Source organism: Salmo trutta, chromosome 19 (assembly GCF_901001165.1).
Source record: "Salmo trutta chromosome 19, fSalTru1.1, whole genome shotgun sequence".
Lineage (NCBI taxonomy): Eukaryota > Metazoa > Chordata > Actinopteri > Salmoniformes > Salmonidae > Salmo > Salmo trutta.
The window spans coordinates 33,024,820-33,043,478 of NC_042975.1; the positions used below are offsets into that span (position 1 = coordinate 33,024,820).

The window sequence follows — 18,659 nt, forward strand, 5'->3', positions numbered from 1 at the left end:
ATCTCAAGGGTGATCAATGGAAACAGGATGCACCTGAGCTCCATTTCGAGTCTCATAGCAAAGGGTCTGAATACTTATGTAAATAAGGTATTTCTGTATTTTATTTTTAATACATTTGCAAAAATTCCTAAAAACCCGTTTTCACTTTGTCATTATGAGGTATTATGTGTAGATTACTGAGGATTTTTTTAAATCCATTTTAGAATAAGACTGTAATGTAACAAAATGTGGAAAAAAGTGAAGGGGTCTGAATACTTTCCAAAGGCAAGTATAGGTTTATTATCTTTTCTACTTACTTACTATTTGACTTTAGAAGTTTACGTTTACACTGAAAGTGTTTTTCTATCCCAAAATTTATATAAAAAATAAATATCAATGTCATCCTGCGGCCAAATGAACACAAATGGATCCCGACCCACAGTTTGGGAACCACTGATCTATGGTAACTTTGGTAATTTATACTTGAATACTTAAAAAAACGTATTCATATAGTATACATTTTTTATATCCGTGTAAATATTGTCCATGAGTTTCTAGTGGATAGACCATACGGTTCAAGAGAAAATCACCTAATTAATGAAAAAAGTATCTAATCAACAATTACATTATTTTCAGGTAACTCTGCAACTCTTCAACTATTGATTTTTTTTTTTACAACTACCACCAGTTTGTCCCCAAAACATTTACAGCATAGACATATGGACATAGTAAAATAAATAAAAGTGTGTAAAAAAAGAGAGCATATTTCATGCTGAAACCCTCATATTAAAGACAAGTGGTATTCACTAAGTTGATGGTTTATGTTTAGGATAATGTTTTACAGTTTTGTCATTAAAATTTTTGTTTTAATCATCTTATTTGATTATTTGATATATTTCACGTGATACAGAGGGCGAGAGATAATAACAGACACCTGTGAGCATCTGAAGGACCCAAAGGGGACACTAGACGTCTTGTGATAGATTAACATAAAATCTTTGAAAGTTACAAAAATTCTGCTAGTTTACTGGTAGACTTCGAAAGTTTCCAGTAACATACAACCCTAAACACTAGCATGAGCGGGGTGACTGAACATCTGTGGGGAGATTCATCAGAACAATCACTATGACAACCAAAGACACATGTTGGCCCTGCATGGTCCCCATGTGAGTAAACAAAACCATTTGATAAATCAAAATAATACAAAAAATAAAAACAACAGTTTTAATGAGCAGCATCCCAATAAAAAAGTGTTTGTTTGAAAACAGTTGTGAACTTTTGTACAGATGAAGCACCCTCTTGTAGTGGGAAGCTGTGCAGATCCTTGACAAAGTTTAGAATTTCATGTGAACGATGCTCTGGACCGAGTTTTGACCAAATATACACTACTGAAACAACCAATGCCTGGAACTTGTTTTTGAGGCTTCTGACTAGCCTATGAGAAATGCCAAGTTGTTTGACTCAATTTGAATCACTGGTGACCTGCTGTGCTGCATGCATCCTTCTGGCCCCATGTCGAGGTCAGGGAATAAAAGGGTGAAGCACAGACAAACAACTGATTGTCAAGTTTTACACCTTGACCTCGGTTTAAACTTGTGCCTCCTTTATGCTCACTGCTGTTTTGGCAGTGGGATGAAATTGAGGGGTTATTGGCCATTCAGGGCTTGATAAGGATCTTGGGAAGTAGAAGTTCACCCAGGGGAAAGGCTACTGAAAGTTTAAAGAGAGTGCAGCCAGTCATGGGAGGATTATATAAAGGGAAAGCTAGTCAGGCTAGGACTGCTGCTGAACCGAGCAGGATTTCAAAAGTGCACTGTCTGCAGACGGACAAAACCCCGACTGTTCACCCACAACATTCAGAAAGTTTGGGTTGAACTTCCTTTCACCTTTAAAAAGCCCCTCTCCTCTTTCTCTTCCTCTCTAAGTACAGGGTGTTTTCTGTCCCTGAGCAGAGCTGTTGCTTCATAAAAGGGATCATCAGGATGTCTGAAAACAGGACTTCAGGTGTTTTATGGCGATAATATAATGTGATCTATTTTAGTCTGAGGGAGAGATGTGATGTGGATTCAGCTTCAAAGGGTATACCATGGTGCATGCATCCAGGGCACATCTACTGACCTCCACTCCTGTCCTCCTTCCTTTTAACCTGTTTGGGCTAGGGGGCAGTATTGAGAATTTTTGAAAAAATATGTGCCCATTTTTAAATGCCTCCTACACCTACCCAGTAACTACAATATGCATATACTTATTATATATGGATAGAAAACACCCTAAAGTTTCAAAAACTGTTTGAATGGTGTCTGTGAGTATAACAGAACTCATTTGGCAGGCAAAACCCTGAGACAGATTCTGACAGGAAGTGGATACCTGATGTGTTGAATTGACTTTGAGCCTATGCCATTGAAAAACAAAGGGGGTGAATTATATTCTGGCACTTCCTATTGCTTCCACAAGATGTCCCCAGCCTTTACAAAGTGTTTTGAGTGTTCTACAGTGAGATCTGACCGAATAAGAGCCATGGAACGTGATGGTCCATCATTCACCCTGGCGCGCGATTTGATGGTGGGTACTCTCATTCCGAAACGTTTTAAAAGAAAACCCAATGGTCCGCCTTGAATTTTATTCATGTTCTGGTTAAAAAAGGCCCTAATGATTTATGCGATACAACGTTTGACATGTTTGAACGAACGGAAATATATTTTTTCCGTTCTTGAAGTGAAGTGAAGTCCGGCTGGCTTAGATCATGCGCTACAACACGGAGGTTTTTCGACATAAATGATGAGCTTTTTTGAACAAAAATACATTCGTTATGGACCTGGGACTCTTTGGAAGTGACATCTGATGAAGAGAATCAAAGGTAATGGATTATTTATATAGTATTTTCGATTTTAGATTCCTCCAACATGGCGGTTAGTCTGTATCGCGATGCGTATTTTTCTGGCGCAGTGCTCAGATTATTGCAAAGTGTGATTTCCCAGTAAGGTTAATTTAAAATCTGACAAGTCCATTGCGTTCAAGAGATGTAAATCTATAATTCTTTGAATGACAATATAATATTTTAGCAATGTTTTCTAATATTAATTAATTATTTTGTCGTCATGACTTGACTGCCGGTATTGGAGGGAAACGATTTCCTGAACATCAACGCCATAGTAAAACACTGTTTTTAGATATAAATATGAACTTGATAGAACTAAAAATGCATGCATTGTCTAACAAAATGTCCTAGGAGTGTCATCTGATGGAGATTGTAAAAGGTTAGTGCATAATTTTAGCTGATTGTATGGTTTTGGTGAGGCATGTCTTTGAATCGACAATGCATTGCACACAGCTATTGTCAATGTACTCTCCTAACATAACCTAACTTTATGCTTTCCCCGTAAAACCTTTTTGAAATCGGTAAACGTGGTTAGATTAAGAAGATGTTTATCTTTCAAAGGCTGTAAGTTAGTTGTATGTTTGAGAAATTTGAATTTGTACATTTATTTGGTTTCAAATTTGCCGCTCTTGAAATGCACCTGCTGTTGATAGGGTGCGCCACAGGTGGCACGCTAACGTCCCAGGTAGCCTCAAGAAGTTAATGCCTTTCCTGCCTTTGTTAAGATCTGGCAGAGAAGTGACCAACAGAGAACTCAGAGTCAAAGTTATAGATGACGTCCTCAGGGCTTAGAATGCACCGTGTATGAGGAAGCTGAACAGCAACTGACTCACACTGACAATATGTGTACGGGAATATAGACCAATTTATGGAATAAACAACGAAATCAATCATATCAAATACCGTAGTAATATAATAAGTTATTATAGTTAGGCAAGGTGAATATCATAAATGAAACAGGAGCATAACTCAGTCAAGCATTTTAGTACTTTATTTTGGAGATATCAGTGCAAATGAACACCCAAAAAAATGCAAACATAAAAAATGAAATAATGTTTCAGGTTGTCACATGGAAAAATGAAACACTTTCGTTTTGCTACAAATGTATGTTTCAGATGCACAATGCCAGTAGGTCTATGATTGTACTTCATACCTCCGCTCTGTCATGAACCAGTAACAGAAAATAAAATCACTAAAATATTCAATGCACGTTTATTTTCACACGTTTTCTCCACTTTCTCAACAGTCTGTGGTTATTTAGGGACTGTTCATGTTCTAAATGACCGTCTCTCTCTCTGTGATAAAAATACCTATTTTAAGACTTGACATTTTACCCCATCACCAGTAGGGATACACAGGTAGTTCCCATGCGTCTGCATGCAACAGGCAGCAGTGAGGAGAGTCAGACACTATTACACAACACAGCGCAGGATAGATTATCATTTTACCACATAGAGACACATGCAAAGAACAAACCAACCAAAAAATGGGCATAGCATCCTCTGTCATTTGTATGTATGTACACTATTACGCATAGAATTCATATTTACATTTTTCCGGGCATTAAAAACTAGGGTAATATATTTTTCTTCACCAATACAAAATAGTTATCTTTCATAATGAAAGTACTATTTACACAAATATATTTAACCATTGTGAAAATCTATTAATAATAGAAGAAACGTACTGAATATGTACTTCATATGTATATGTATTAAAAAAGATCACATGTAAGACTAAATGGATGACAGCAGTGTGGGAAACTGAAACCAGAAACTGATCAAATACAGTACAATCCAAATAACGAGCTAGAGATCAGATAAGCCCTCAAGACACCAACAATGTCTGAATGATTATTGGGTGACAGGTTCACGTCATATCCAGCTGCTTTAAAATGTACCTGTGGTTTCCTCTTTATTTCCATGCAATTCTTTTGACATTTTAATATGAGCTAAGAAACCGCCAAGAAAGTAAAAGGTGTCTATAAAGCACGAGAATCAAGAAACACAAGATAAGCTTTACAAACTGTCAAATTCTCAATGGATAACAACACTGACATTTTTTCATTACATGCCATAAACATATTATTTTTAAGGACACCAACAGCTCAACTTTGACAGTGCAAACTCAGGGGTACAATATCAAATTAGACTGCATTTTTAAAATTTCAGAATATGCATTTATATTTCAAAACCATTCATTTTGAATTCATTTGGAACTAATAGTTATGCAGATGCTGCAGTATTTTAACTGTTGCCCAGAACCTGTATACAACACAGGAGGTTGGTGGCACCTTAATTGGGGAGGACGGGCACGTGGTAATGGCTGGAAAGGAATATGTGGAAAGGCATCAACAACATCAAACACATGGTTTCCATGTGTTTGATCCCATTCCATTTGCGCCTTTCCAGCCATTACTATGAGCCGTCTTCCCCTTAGCAGCCTCCACTGGTATACAACTACTACTGCCACCCACAACTCACTGTCCCACAGGTAGGCTCGTCAAAGGTTTTTTAAATAACCTCTACTACTACTATTCAGTAATAGCTGTATTACCAGTTGTATTACCATCTATTAAGACGTCACCCCGCATCTGCACTGTCAAAACGTAGCCCCAACAAGTTCATTACATATCAAAGCAAAATGCAATGCGTTGTGACCACATGAGCCCTGTCTGTCAGTCGACATAGTCGACTCACTGATGATCATAGAATGAAATCAGTCTTGAGGAGAAGGTGCAGGAGCAACCAATACAGAGCCCTCTAACAGAACTGAACTGTAGGTACCTTTAGTAGATTTGATTATGAACATTGTTCACAGGATGTTCCTTTAAACATGTCTCTATCGTGTATGTTTTAATGTACTGCTGTGCTTGCCCTGGTATGACTATATTTAGGGTTTGATCAAAAATGTATGCTCTCTGTCTATCTGAAAACTTCCTGTTGGGAAAATAAATAAAGATGCAGTGATTTTTGGAGTCATCAATAATAAAGGTAGCTGGAAATGTTCTTGATCAATGTTTTACAGGTGCCAACAAAGAGGACACAGAATAGTGATATGTGTGCAATACAGACACAAATCATTGGAGTAAAACCAGACAACTTCTTTGAAAGGTGCTTTCTTCATTCAGTTAAGAATGTGAAATACATACTGTATGGAAATCACCAGTGGGCATGTTCAAATTTGACAATGACCTAATTTTGGTGCAAGTGATTTGACATTCTGTTGAAGTAGAGCTATATCGTACCACCCATTCCGTAAACCGAGCCATCGATAATTATGATACAGTAATGAAAAGAATGCCTTGAATTCATTTGCTCGGTTCTTTTCATTCAAAATCCTCACTCTTGCATTCCTTGTTGTTATTTCTTCTCATCTAACTACAAATGAATTTGGCAATTTTTTATGTTTTAGTTAATGAAAGTCATTAAAACTACCATTTGTCAGATGAGTCGCTCAGCCTGTCGTTTTTGTGGCTGTGCTTGTTGTTATTGTAGGGAGGGGACAGGGAGGAGTGCTGGGTGGTGGTGGCAGAGCTCAGTTTGTGTTCATAGGCATCATGGCCATCATTACCTGGCTCCTCCTTCACCTTCACTCCCCCTGGCCCTGACCCCTGGGTCCCCTCCGCCTGGTCCCTCCCCTCCCTCCTCAGCTGAGCGCTACCCTTTTGCAGCATGTAGTACAGGATGGGGTTGGAGCGGGTGAGCCGGGGGGAGTCTGGGCTCAAGTCACAGCCCTCCTCCTCCTGGTCTCGACCTGCCCACTGCACCGGGCTCTCCGGCTCCCGTTTCACCGGGGTGGGGTACCGTTTGGGCGAGTCCTGACGGGGTGGGGGGGCTGTGTGTCGCCCCCAGGGGGAGCGTTGACTGATGTCCCCTGTCTGGGGGGTGGGTAGGGGTCTGAGGTGGCTGGGTGGCCCTGAGTTGAGGGAGCTATGGGGGTGGTGCCAGGGCAGGGTAGGCAGGTTGAGGAGGTCGTGTTGATTGTAGCCTGACTGATTGAGGTTGAGGACGCTCCCGTTGGCTTTACCGTTGGTCTGCAGCACAGAGGGGACAGAGGGGCTAGGGACTCCCCGGGGCTGCTGGGACAGCTCCTTCAGACAATTGTCAGACAGGAGCAGTTGTTTGAGCACATTGAAGCCCCGGCTCTCCCTAGGGAGGAGAGCTTCACTGCTGGGGCTCCTGGCTGGGGCCTCCTCATTAGGGCTCCTGAGGCCCCTGTGGTAATCAGGCTCCTCCTGTATCTGGCTATGGACCAGGCTGCTATGGCTGTGGCTGCTTCCAATGTCCACCACGGCTCTCTGAGGGCTGCCATTGTTCAGGCTCATAGCCAGCTCTGAGCAGAGCCGTCTCTTTTTAGGGCTGGGCCCCTGGTGGTGGTAGTCTCTCTGCTCCTCCTTCACAGGGACAGGGCTGGGCCGGCGATCTGTGTGTGGCTGTGTAGCGCTGGTGTAGTAGGTAGCGCTCTGCTGTTTTAGGAGCTGGCTGAGGAGGCCATATTTAGCAATGACCTCTGTGGGCCGGGGCTCTTTTTTTAGGTCCTGCTGGGGTTCAGAGAGCGGGCTGTGCCTGTCGTCATACCCTCCTCCCCCTCCTCCCCGTCTCTTTCTGCTCGTCACATCCTGACACACTGTAGAGGACAACAGGCCTAGGACCTCTTCCCCCGGTTCAGTTTTAACCTTGAATTCTGCTGCCGAGGGCCCCTTGGATCTGTCACAGATGACAGTGCCAGGGGGCTTCTCATAGCAGCTCCCCGCTGCCGTCTCCACACTGCACCTCCCACCAGACCTGTCTCTGTCTCTGTGGGTGGCTGAGGCCACGGAGGAGGCAGAGGAGGAGCTCGCTCCCAGCAGGAGCTGCAGTACTGTGCGACGCTCCAAAAGGTTCTCGATCTGGGACGAGGTGGGTGACACCTCCCCCCGGCGACCGAACGATGGTGTGCCGCTGCCCGAGGGCCTGTCTGAGAGGGGGGTAGTTGTTGTGTTCCTCTGGATGGGGGCATTGAGCCTCTCCAGCAGAGCCACAGGCCTGCCACCACCCACCTCCAGCTCCCGTCTGGGTACTTTGCTGGGAACCATGGGTGGGGAGGGCGAGGCAGTGCCGCACTGGGCCAGGTTCTGTAACAGTTTACTGGCACTGAACGCCGGCTCATCTGCAGCTTTCTCAGCAGGGAAGGGTTTAGACTTACATAGATCCAGAGGGCTGGACTGGACATGGGGAGAGGGGTAGGGGGATGGGGTGCTGCTGGGGTCTCGGCTGAGAGAGTACAATGGAAGGCCTGATCTGTCCAGAGGGCTCTGTGTCCTTACTTCCTCCCAGGGGGCCAGTGATTTAAGTGGGCCCCGTGACAGACTGGACAGGGTTGCATCATGCTGCAAATCTGGATTAACCACAATTTTGTTTACCTTGTCGTTATTCTTGCGCTCCAGAAGGAGCTGCATGAGAGTGACCCTGGGGTGGGACTTAAGGTCTGGGCTCATTTCAATCTCCTTCTTAACCTGGGGGACCTTCGGACCGGAGGGATCTGGCTTCCACTTGTTTAGCAGGGACTCAGTGAGTTTGTCTAAGGAGGAGGAAGAGGAGGAGGAGAAAGCAGTAGAAGAGGAAGAGTAGGAAGCAGAGGTGGAGGGGGAGGTGGCTTTAGGCCTGGTCTCTGGGGCTCTGGTGCTGGCCCTGCTCCTCATAGAGAGGTCAATGGGAGAACAGCTGGAGTAGGAGCTCTCTGCGTCGCTGCAGCTCTCCTCTCTCTTGGCCAGGCTCTTCTCCTGGACGGAGCACTCGCTGTCGGAGGTGACTGAGGAGCCGCGGCTAGGGGGCAGGACCCCACAGTCGTCCTCCAGGTGCCCGTTCTTAGTCAGCTGCTTCTGGTTGTTGTGGTTGTTGAGGAGCAGCAGGAGCAGGCTGCTACAGGTCTGGGGGGGCCTGGCGGGGCGCGAGTCAAAGCCACGTTTCTCAGTAGTGGGGGTTTGGGGTTGGGTCTGGGTGTCGGTGTGGGGGGTGAGGGGCAGAGGAAGAGGGGTGGGGCAGGGTGAACTGTGGGCTGGCAGCAGGGAGGAGGGGCTCCGCTGCCTTGAGCTGGAGTTTAGTGCCAGTCGGGGGAGTGTTGTGGTCGCTGTCCTGTTTTGGGCAGTTAAGGAGCTTAGCGCGTCTGGGGCAACGGTGGTGCTGGTGCTGGTGGGTGGAGCCTCTCCCACACTGGGCGGCCTCTTGTCCTGGGTCTGCTGCGTTGCCATGGCGGCCAGTCTCTCGCTGGCCGAGTGGCCCGAGTGCTGGACCTTGAGTGCATGCTCCCTACTGTACTGCTGCAGGTGGGCCTCACTGGACAGCAGCAGGGCCAACTGACTGCAGGCCACACTGGGCTTGGGCGAGGGGGCGGGGCTGGAGCGGATCTTTACCAGGTTGGCCACAGCCTTGAGCCGTTCTGCACAGGACTGAGCATCAGTGGAAGCAGCAGCAGCAGTAGGGGTAGAAGGAGGGGTGCTGCTCTGTACCGAGCAGGGGGACTCAGAGGGCCTGTCCTGGCTGTGGCCGTGTCCTTGCCGGCTGTAAGGCGTGCTACTGTGGTTCTGCATCTTGCTCTTCCTCATCAGGCCCTTGAGGCGGCTGGAGGCCATGCCGTAGCAGGGGAGCCGCTCCTTGTCTGCAGCAGGAGGGGGCTCGGTGGGTGGGGAGCGCTCGCTGGGGGGTTTGGTGGACTGCTGCGACATGGCTACATTCTGCAGTCTGGAGCTGAAGGACTGGAGCAGGGAGGCCAGCAGGGTGCTCTCCCCAGCGTGAGGAGAGCCCTCCAAGGCCCCATTTTGCAGGCCTCCTCCACCCCCCTGGCTGGGCAGCTCCACAGGGGGGGAGCTCAGCCTCTGGGCTCCAGGCTCATTCCAGGCCCCTGAGCGGAGTAGCCGGGCCTTCTTCAGGTTCTGGGAGACCCCATGGTGCAGGGCAGGGCCGTTCCCGGCCTTCTGAACAGTGACGATGGCGGGGCCGTGGCTGGGCAGCTGGAAGGGCCGGGCCATCTTGTTGACCTGCTCCACCTGGTTGCCGTGCCCTCGGGCAGCCTCTGATCTCCGGGTTGCCGTGGCCCCAGGCCCAGACGCCACGGGATGCATCAGTAAACCTTCCAGATAAGTTAGAACAGCTGAATCCGTGTGTGTCTCAGGGCCAGGCTCCTCCCCATGAGTCATGTTCAATACTAGGATCCCCTGGTATGGTTCAGCACTGCTACTGGGAATAACAAGGTCCACTAGGTCATCAGGTACTGTACTTTCAGATATTGATAAGAAGTAAGTATGCACATGGGCAGGTTCTAGTCTTTACAGATACTGGAATCCATGCGCTCAATGTAAAGTCATCCCTTATCCACAGTGGAAAAAGCCACTAATACACAGAAACTGTGGCCATGACGGGAGCCATTTGGGGGCTCTCATCCGGCCCTCGCTGCCATTCCTGTGTGCCTGTGAACACCGGATGCTCCCAGAATGCCCGGTATAGGCTTATTCAGTGAGTGGCGAGGAGTGAGGAGTCAGCGAGATTGATCTCAGACGGGGACCTATGGGAGCAGAGAGAGAGAGAGAGAGAGAGAGAGAGAGAGAGAGAGAGAGAGAGAGAGAGAGAGAGAGAAAGAGAGAGGAGAAACAGCATGAGAAGCAGGGATTTGCAGCACGGCAGCACTACATCACATTAATTTCAACACCTTGTCCACCATCCGTGTTACTTAGCAACATTTCAGTTTGACTGCACACATTTCTTTTTTCTTTCAACCGAACCGACGATGACAAATGTAGATTAGGGTCTGAATTTATTCAAATGGGAAATTCAAGCCCACCACCTCGAAAACATTCAGGTCTACAAGCCGTAAACCCCTCGTGGCGATGTCTCTGCGCTGTCGTTCAAGAGTGAAGGGCCTGTGAAAGTTGTGCATCATTTCTTATGCAGTTTGTCATTTCAGTGGATTATCCCCCTCCCTCCCTACTACCACTCCTCCTGCACTTGAGCATCTCACACTATCATGTCTCCGTTCTCACACAGCACCCCCCCCCCCCCCCCCCCCCCCACACAGAGGGTATAATGACTGAATGCTCTCCCACCTGGGCACAGTCCTGGCTGCCCTGGTGCCTATAGAGAGCTCTGGCATTATCACCACCTGCCCAGCTAGATCCCTCTCCTGCCCCAGTTGATCCCTGTCTGGACAATATATAGACCCCGCACTTCCATTCTTAGTGTCAGTGACATTTTAAAAAAAGCCCTGAAGGTATTCTAAAAACCAGAACTGCATTGACTTGACATGAGCCTGGTTATTATGTGCAACGGCAGCACAGGTTCCCTCAGTACTGACATTGGCCTCCACAGAGAAGAGACAGAATATGGCTCGGTTGATCTGCCAAATGTGTGTGTGTCTGTGTGTATGTGTGTGTGTGTGTGTGGATCCGGTGCACCTGTCACATTGTGGCTGTGCCATGGTCAGGAGGGCAAGACACTGACACTCAGGCAACTGACCGCCGTTGCCGGTTGCCATGACAGTGGCCCTGAGAGACCAGCGGTATGAACCCTGTCATGCTGGTCTCTGTGGTTACGGGACACGTCCCATAGTCAGGGCTCAGCCCATAAAGGTTAATTAATACAGAGATTTTCCAACGCCACCTCACCTCAGCTGCCTGATTGACCCCCAAAGTCTCTCCCTGAAGCGGCCTGCCTGTTCCACCTTTGGCGTGAGTGGACCTACAGGGCCAACGCGACAGGACAGCCCTTCATTATGATGACTGGAGGTCAGTGATGATGCAGCAACGAATGGACAGATAGGATTTAGCCTTATCCCTTAATTATGGAGGTCAGTGATGATGCAGACCAACATTGGTACAGGACAGTATAGCCCATTACGATGACTGGAGGTCAGTAATGATGCAGTCAGTCTAACCTATATAATAATATGTGGAATGAAGCAGCCAGGGCTGACAACCACAATACAGTAGGCTGTCTATAACCTGAGTGAAATCCATCTTCTGGGATGGTCCCACAGGTTGGCACGACCGTAAAGGCCACCAAAGTGGCACCTTAAAAATGAGCAAGGAATAGTTGTGGGATTACAGTTGATCAGATAGCCGAACTGAGAGCCTGCGATGAAATACTGGGATGGAACACGAAAAGGAATAAGAAGTGTGTCATTTCAAGTTGTCTGAGTCAAAGCCTTCTTGATGAGCCATCCCACCCCCAGCCCGTAACTCAAGGTTTAGAAGGACCACATCTGGCCAAGATAAGAAATGACTTAATTGAGGTTGGCCCATCAGTGTCGAATACAGTTCAAGGCCAGATTTAAGCTGACCCAAATCTGACAACAACAACAAAAGCCAACCTGGTCACCTCAGCCTGGACTGGAGCAACGGACAAGCTGACGTCTGCTGTCCTGCTAATCTTAGATGGCAGGATTAGGGCTATTTTCCCGCCGTGCTGGCCGACCCAAGGGCTTAACTCAATTAAAAAAGGAACGTAGTGTTTGGAAGGGGCAGTAAACACGTAAACAAATGTTTACCATCAATATTGTTTAGTCACTTAGCTAGTGACCTGTGTGTGTCATAACATTGGGTTCAAGAACGAGACCATGGAAAAAATGAACTGGAATTTACTCAAAACAGAACCTAGTCTCTGCTGGTGACACTGTATTTTAGGCTTGACTCTGACCTTAGCTTTAAACCATCAAAATATTTTAATCAACTAGAAAGATGTAATATAGGGTTATAAGGCCCATAAAGTGGAAAGTATAAAAATTGTAAATCTAAGTGTAGGTAGTGGCCCTGTCCTGTTTGTGGATAGGCAGGGTTAGCTGGGACTTTATGAAGGACAGGGCCCTTGACAGCAGCCATGACAGAGCTGAGGTCAAAAAGCCCTGGAATTTCAGTGGCAGCAGCAAGAGAAAGCGTGTGCTCTAGGGGTGGGCAGTAAACTGTAAAAAACGATATACCGGTATTCATTCACGGACTGGTTTGGATTTTTACTTTACTTTCTATAACGGTGTTTTAATGTTTGATTTGTTACATTAAATAATTCAGTAAAGACTCGAAAACATTATGGCAATCATCCGTTTTTATCGTTAGTAAGATACTGCTAACAGCTTAGAACGGCTAGCTAACTTAACTGAGGTATAATAAGAACTAGAGACTGTGTCCAAGATGTATGACCATTGTTTTCAACGTAATTTACTCACGTTCGCATATGCTGATTCATGGACGTGTATATCCGGGTTGCATCCGGTTTACAGGGCCCAACTTCACATGCACACTACCATCCAAAAACATGCCAGACATTGGATGAATATATCATTTTAATATCTTCGGCTGTGAGTGATGGAAAAAAAATTGGCTTCAGCGACAATTATTTGAATAATTCAATAGATGTTTTGTGCACAAAGGTGATGACTAAAGTGTGTTATTAGGAATGGTCTAATCTGACTTCTGTATGTGGCCGTCTATGGAAATTGTCTTTCTGGAGGGCGTCAGTTAAAACTGCAGTAACGAGGCAAGACTGTAGGAGCAGTCGAAACCGTGCTTCTATACAGCAGCCCTGGCTCCTTGACTAACTTGCTAGTGCCAGTCAAAAACTTCGGTAGGGCAACCTTGCCAAATAGAGAAGAACTGCAATTGAAGTCAAAAATGCACAGTCAAAGAGGACAATAATTATTCTGTAGAGGAAACATTTTTTGACGAAATAGAGGCACACTAAGACAAAAGAAAAGTGTGACAGAAAATAACTTCTGGACATCAGGACTGCGATTACTCACCACGGACTGGCAGAATCCTTTTTTTCCTTAATTGAGTCTGACGAGCCTGACGCAAACGATATACTGCTTTCTCGGGAACAGGCCCAGATCCCCGTGATTTGCGTGAAGAGGAGGAGGAGAAAAAGGGGCCGGAGGGTGGGCTGCCTTCTGAGAATTCGTAGGCGATCGAATAAACCCCCACTTCCTTCCATTCTGCTAGCAAACGTGCAATCTTTGGAGAATAAAATTGATGACCTACGCGCATGATTAAACTACGAACGTGACATTGAAAACTGTAATATCTTATGCTTCACGGAGTCGTGACTATCAGCATACAGCTGGCTGGTTATACGCTGTACCGGCAGGATAGAACAGCGGCGTCTGGTAAGACAAGGGGCAGCGGACTATGTATTTTTGTAAATAACAGCTGGTGCACGATATCTAAGGAAGTCTCGAGCTATTGTATCTCATGATAAGCTGTAAACCACACTATCTACCTAGAGAGTTTTCATCTATATTTTTCATAGCTGTTTACATACCACTACAGTCAGAGGCTGGCACTAAGACAGCAATGAATGAGCTGTATTCCGCCATAAGAAAACAAGAAAACGCTTACCCAGAGGCGGTGGTCCTAGTAGCCGGGGACTTTAATGCAGGGAAACTTAAATCCGTTTTATCAAATTTCTATCAGCATGTTAAATGTGCAACCAGAGGGAAAAACAACTCTGGACCACCTTTACTTCACACACAGAGACGCATACAAAGCTCTCCCTTGCCCTCCATTTGGCAAATCTGACCATAATTCTGACCATAATTCCTCTTGATTCCTGCTTACAAGCAAAAATTTAAGCAGAAAGCACCAAAGACTAGATCAATGAAAAAGTGGTCAGATGAAGATGCTAAGCTACAGGACTGTTTTGCTAGCACAGACTGGAACATGTTCCGGGATTCCTCCGATGGCATTGAGGAGTATATCGGTCATTGGCTTCATCAATAAGTGCATCGATGACTTCGTTCCCACAGTGACCATACGTATATACCCCAACCAGAAGCCATGGATTACAGGCAGCATCCGCACTGAGCTAAAGGGTAGAGCTGCCGCTTTCAACGAGCGGGACTCTAACCAGGAAACGTATAAGAAATCCCGCTATGCCCTCCGACGAACCATCAAACAAGCAAAGTGTCAATACAGGACTAAGATCGAATCGTACTACACCGGCTCTGACGTTCGTCGGATGTGGCAGGGCTTGCAAACCATTACAGACTACAAAGGGAGGCACAGCTGCAAGCTGCCCAGTAACACGACCCTACCAGACGAGCTAAACTACTTCTATGCTCACTTCGAGGAAAATAACACTGAAACATGCATGAGAGCACCAGCTGTTCCGGAAAACTGCTCTCCGCAGCCGATGTGAGTAAGACCTTTAAACAGGTCAACATTCACAAGGCCGCAGGGCCAGACGGATTACCAGGACGTGTACTGCGAGCATGCGCTGACCAACTGGCAAGTGTTTTCACTGACATTTTTAACCTCTCCATGTCCGAGTCTGTAATACCAACATGTTATAAGCAGACCACCATAGTGCCTGTGCCTAAGAACACTAAGGTAACCTGCCTAAATGACTACCGACCCATAGCACTCACGTCTGTAGCCATGAAGTGCTTTGAAAGGCTGGTCATAGCTCACATCAACATCATTATCCCAGAAACTCTAGACCCACTCCAATTTGCATACCGCCCAAACAGATCCACAGATGATGCAATCTCTACTGCACCCCACACTGCCCTTTCCCACCTGGACAAAATGAACACTTATGTGAGAATGCTATTCATTGACTATAGCTCAGCGTTCAACACCAGAGTGCCCTCAAGCTCATCAATAAGCTAAGGACCCTGGGACTAAACCTCTCTCTCCGCAACTGCATCCTGGACTTCATGACAGGTCGCCCCAGGTGGTAAGGGTAGGTAACAACACATCTGCCACGCTGATCCTCAACACAGGGGCCCCTCAGGGGTGCGTGCTCAGTCCCCTCCTGTTCTCCCTGTTCACTCATGACTGCACGGCCAGGCATAACTCCAACACCATCATTAAGTTTGCCGATGACACAACAGTGGTAGGCCTGATCACCGACAACGATGAGACAGCCTATAGGGAGGAGGTCAGAGACCTGACCGTGTGGTGCAAGGACAACAACCTCTCCCTCAACGTGACCAAGACAAAGGAGATGATTGTGGACTACAGGAAAAGGAGGACCGAGCACGACGGGGCTGTAGTGGAGCAGGTTGAGAGCTACAAGTTCCTTGGCGTCCACATCACCAACAAACTAACATGGTCCAAGCACACCAAGACAGTTGTGAAGAGGGCACGACAAAACCTATTCCCCCTCAGGAGACTGAAAATATTTGGCATGGGTCCTCAGATCTTCTATAGGTTTTACAGCTGCACCATCGAGAGCATCCTGATGGCTTGCATCACTGCCTGGTATGGCAAGTGCTTGGCCTCTGACTGCAAGGCACTACAGATGGCAGTGCGAACGGCCCAGTACATCACCGGCGCCAAGCTTCCTGCCATACAGGACCTCTATACCAGGCGGTGTCAGAGGAAGGCCCTAAAAATTGTCAAAGACTCCAGCCACCCTAGTCACAGACTGTTCTCTCTCCTACCTCACGGCAAGCAGTACCTGAGCGCCAAGTCTAGGTCCAAGAGGCTTCTAAACAGTTTCTACTCCCAAGCCATAAGACTCCTGAACACCTCATCAAATTGCTACCCAGACTATTTGCATGCCTCCCCCCTCTTTTACACCGCTGCTACTCTCTGTTGTTATCACATATGCATAGTCACTTTAATAACTCTACCTACATGTACATATTACCTCAACTTACCTGTGCCCCTGCACATTGACTCTGTACCGGTACCCCCCCATATAGTCTCGCTATTGTTATTTTACTGCTGCTCTTTAATTACTTGTTACTTTTATTTCTTATTCACATCCATATTTTTTTAAACTGCATTGTTGGTTAGGGGCTCGTAAGTAAGCATTTCACTGTAAGTTGTATTCGGCGCATGTGACTAATTTGATTTGATTTGATTTGACAGTATGTAAACGATACATTAGTGCAGGAAATTAAGAAATTAATTAAAATGCTGGAAGTGAATGCTGGAATTCAGCAAATAACTATGCAAATGCAAATCACTGGTCAAGCACAAGAGTAGAGTCTACAAAAGAGGATTTCGATTCCTATGCAATGTTCTACAAATATAACTACTTACTTCACTGTCAGGTTTGTCCTCCTATTATTTTAGATTTCAATTTGTTATACTTTCCACTTCATGGGCCTTATAACCCTGTATTACTTCTTAATTTCCAGTTGATTATAATATTTTGATGGGTTAAAGTCAAGGTCAGAGTCAAGCCTAAAATCCTCTGGCCCTATCACGCAGCCCTAGTATGCTGTAAATGAGCGTGCATGTTGCACTGTGAACAAATAAATGACCTTAATAAATGGAGCCTGTCCTCTAAGTCTAATCCTTAAAGCCCAGACCCCCCTATCTGCTTTCAGGAGCAGCACAGGCGATACAGGCGTGTGTATTACTATTACATTATCTTGCCTGTTGTACATATTGAATATTATCTTACACATCTGTTAACATGTCATCTCATTCCTGGCCCCCAAAAGCCTGACCCCTCCCCCATCTCCATGGTGAGACACCAAAGGGCCAATGAGCCGCTCTCCATCGACTCCAGTTACCACGGTGATTGATTATCCATTATCTTTGACAATGTCACGCAATGACATCCAAACGTATTTTAAAGAGTTTTTTTCTACAGTGGCCATGGGCAAAAGGGAGGCCAGCTGTGGAGACGAGTTTTATCATTCCCCGACCGACCGGTTTCTCTCCTCCTTTGTTATTTCCTCTCCTCCTTCCTCTCTTTTTGCTCTCTTCTTCTCCTCTCCTCTCCTCCCTCTCCCCTCTCCTCCCTCTCCCCTCCCTCTCTACTCTCCTCCTCTCCAGAGGCACTAGGAACAGGAAGGTTAGTGACCTTTCAGCCATTTCCTCTGTGGAATTACCAGAAATTTGTTGTGATTACAACCCAATGCAGATGTCAGGGATTAGATATCCAAGTCTGACCTTCAATCCCCCTCATTCACGTTGGGCGTCAGATTAATCGCAACATCCCCTAACCCCACCCCCCCCCCTTCCTAAATGACCTTCATTGTCAGGAATGGTAATCCATTTAACCCATTTAAAATGTAAGAGTCAAAACAAAATAATGAAAAGGGGGAAGAGCCACAGGAGCAGGCAGTTAAAGTCAAGGTCATTCACACCGCCAAGGCTTTCCACTTGACGCAACAGCTGGTGTCCATGCAAAGCTCTGGGCGTTAATAAAAAGTGACAATGCAGCCCGAGCGGTGTGTATCACTAACGTCTGACACCAGCCTGGCAGATGTGTTCTCCCTGCATTAAAGGGGAGTCAAGGTTAAAGGAATTGAAAAGGAGAGGCAGTGCCTAAACACCATTATATCATGTAATCTGCAGGCTAGCCTGCTGCACATACTCAACAGGGTACCTCACTTACACATACAGTGTGACCGCCATTTGTAAATTCAATATTGCCAGGCCTGACATGATTAAATAAGACAAAAAAACAAGCTGCCAACCTGACCAAATGCAATCGTTCAAACCGAGAATACAAGTGAACTTACACGCGGTAAGAAAGTCAAATTAAAAGCTCTGTCTCACGTTGGCAGAGGTAAACAAGAGCATAAAAGGCCACTGAACAGTGTGAGATCACAACCAAAGAAGAGGGTTAGAGATAAGTCATGCAGGACCAAGTTACATTGAAAACGCACAAGCACACACAAACTAGGGCACTCTGACCCAATTCTAAGGATGCATTGACCAAACAACTCATGCATAGTGCACAGACTCCCCCATGCCCGCTCGCTCTCTCTCTCTCTCACACACACACACACACACACACACACACACACACACACACACACACACACACACACACACACACTAGTGCACAGACTCCCCCATGCCCGCTCGCTC

General features: G+C 46.2%; 1 protein-coding gene across 4 annotated transcripts in view; it reads right to left on the bottom strand.

Moving 5' to 3' along the window:
* The window catches only part of nrip1b (nuclear receptor interacting protein 1b), an 88,369-nt gene that overhangs the window by 12,242 nt on the left and 57,468 nt on the right, over positions 1-18,659 (bottom strand). For 2 of the 4 annotated variants that reach the window (XM_029700529.1, XM_029700528.1), the window contains one exon: positions 3,831-10,399. The exons of 1 other annotated variant lie outside the window; for it this stretch is intronic. In XM_029700529.1, coding sequence (XP_029556389.1) covers positions 6,291-10,034 — 3,744 coding nt within the window. In that variant the 5' untranslated portion in view covers positions 10,035-10,399 and the 3' untranslated portion in view covers positions 3,831-6,290. Of the gene's footprint in view, positions 1-3,830; positions 10,400-13,621; positions 13,750-18,659 lie in introns of those variants that run through there. One more of the 4 variants, XM_029700530.1, reaches the window with a different exon arrangement.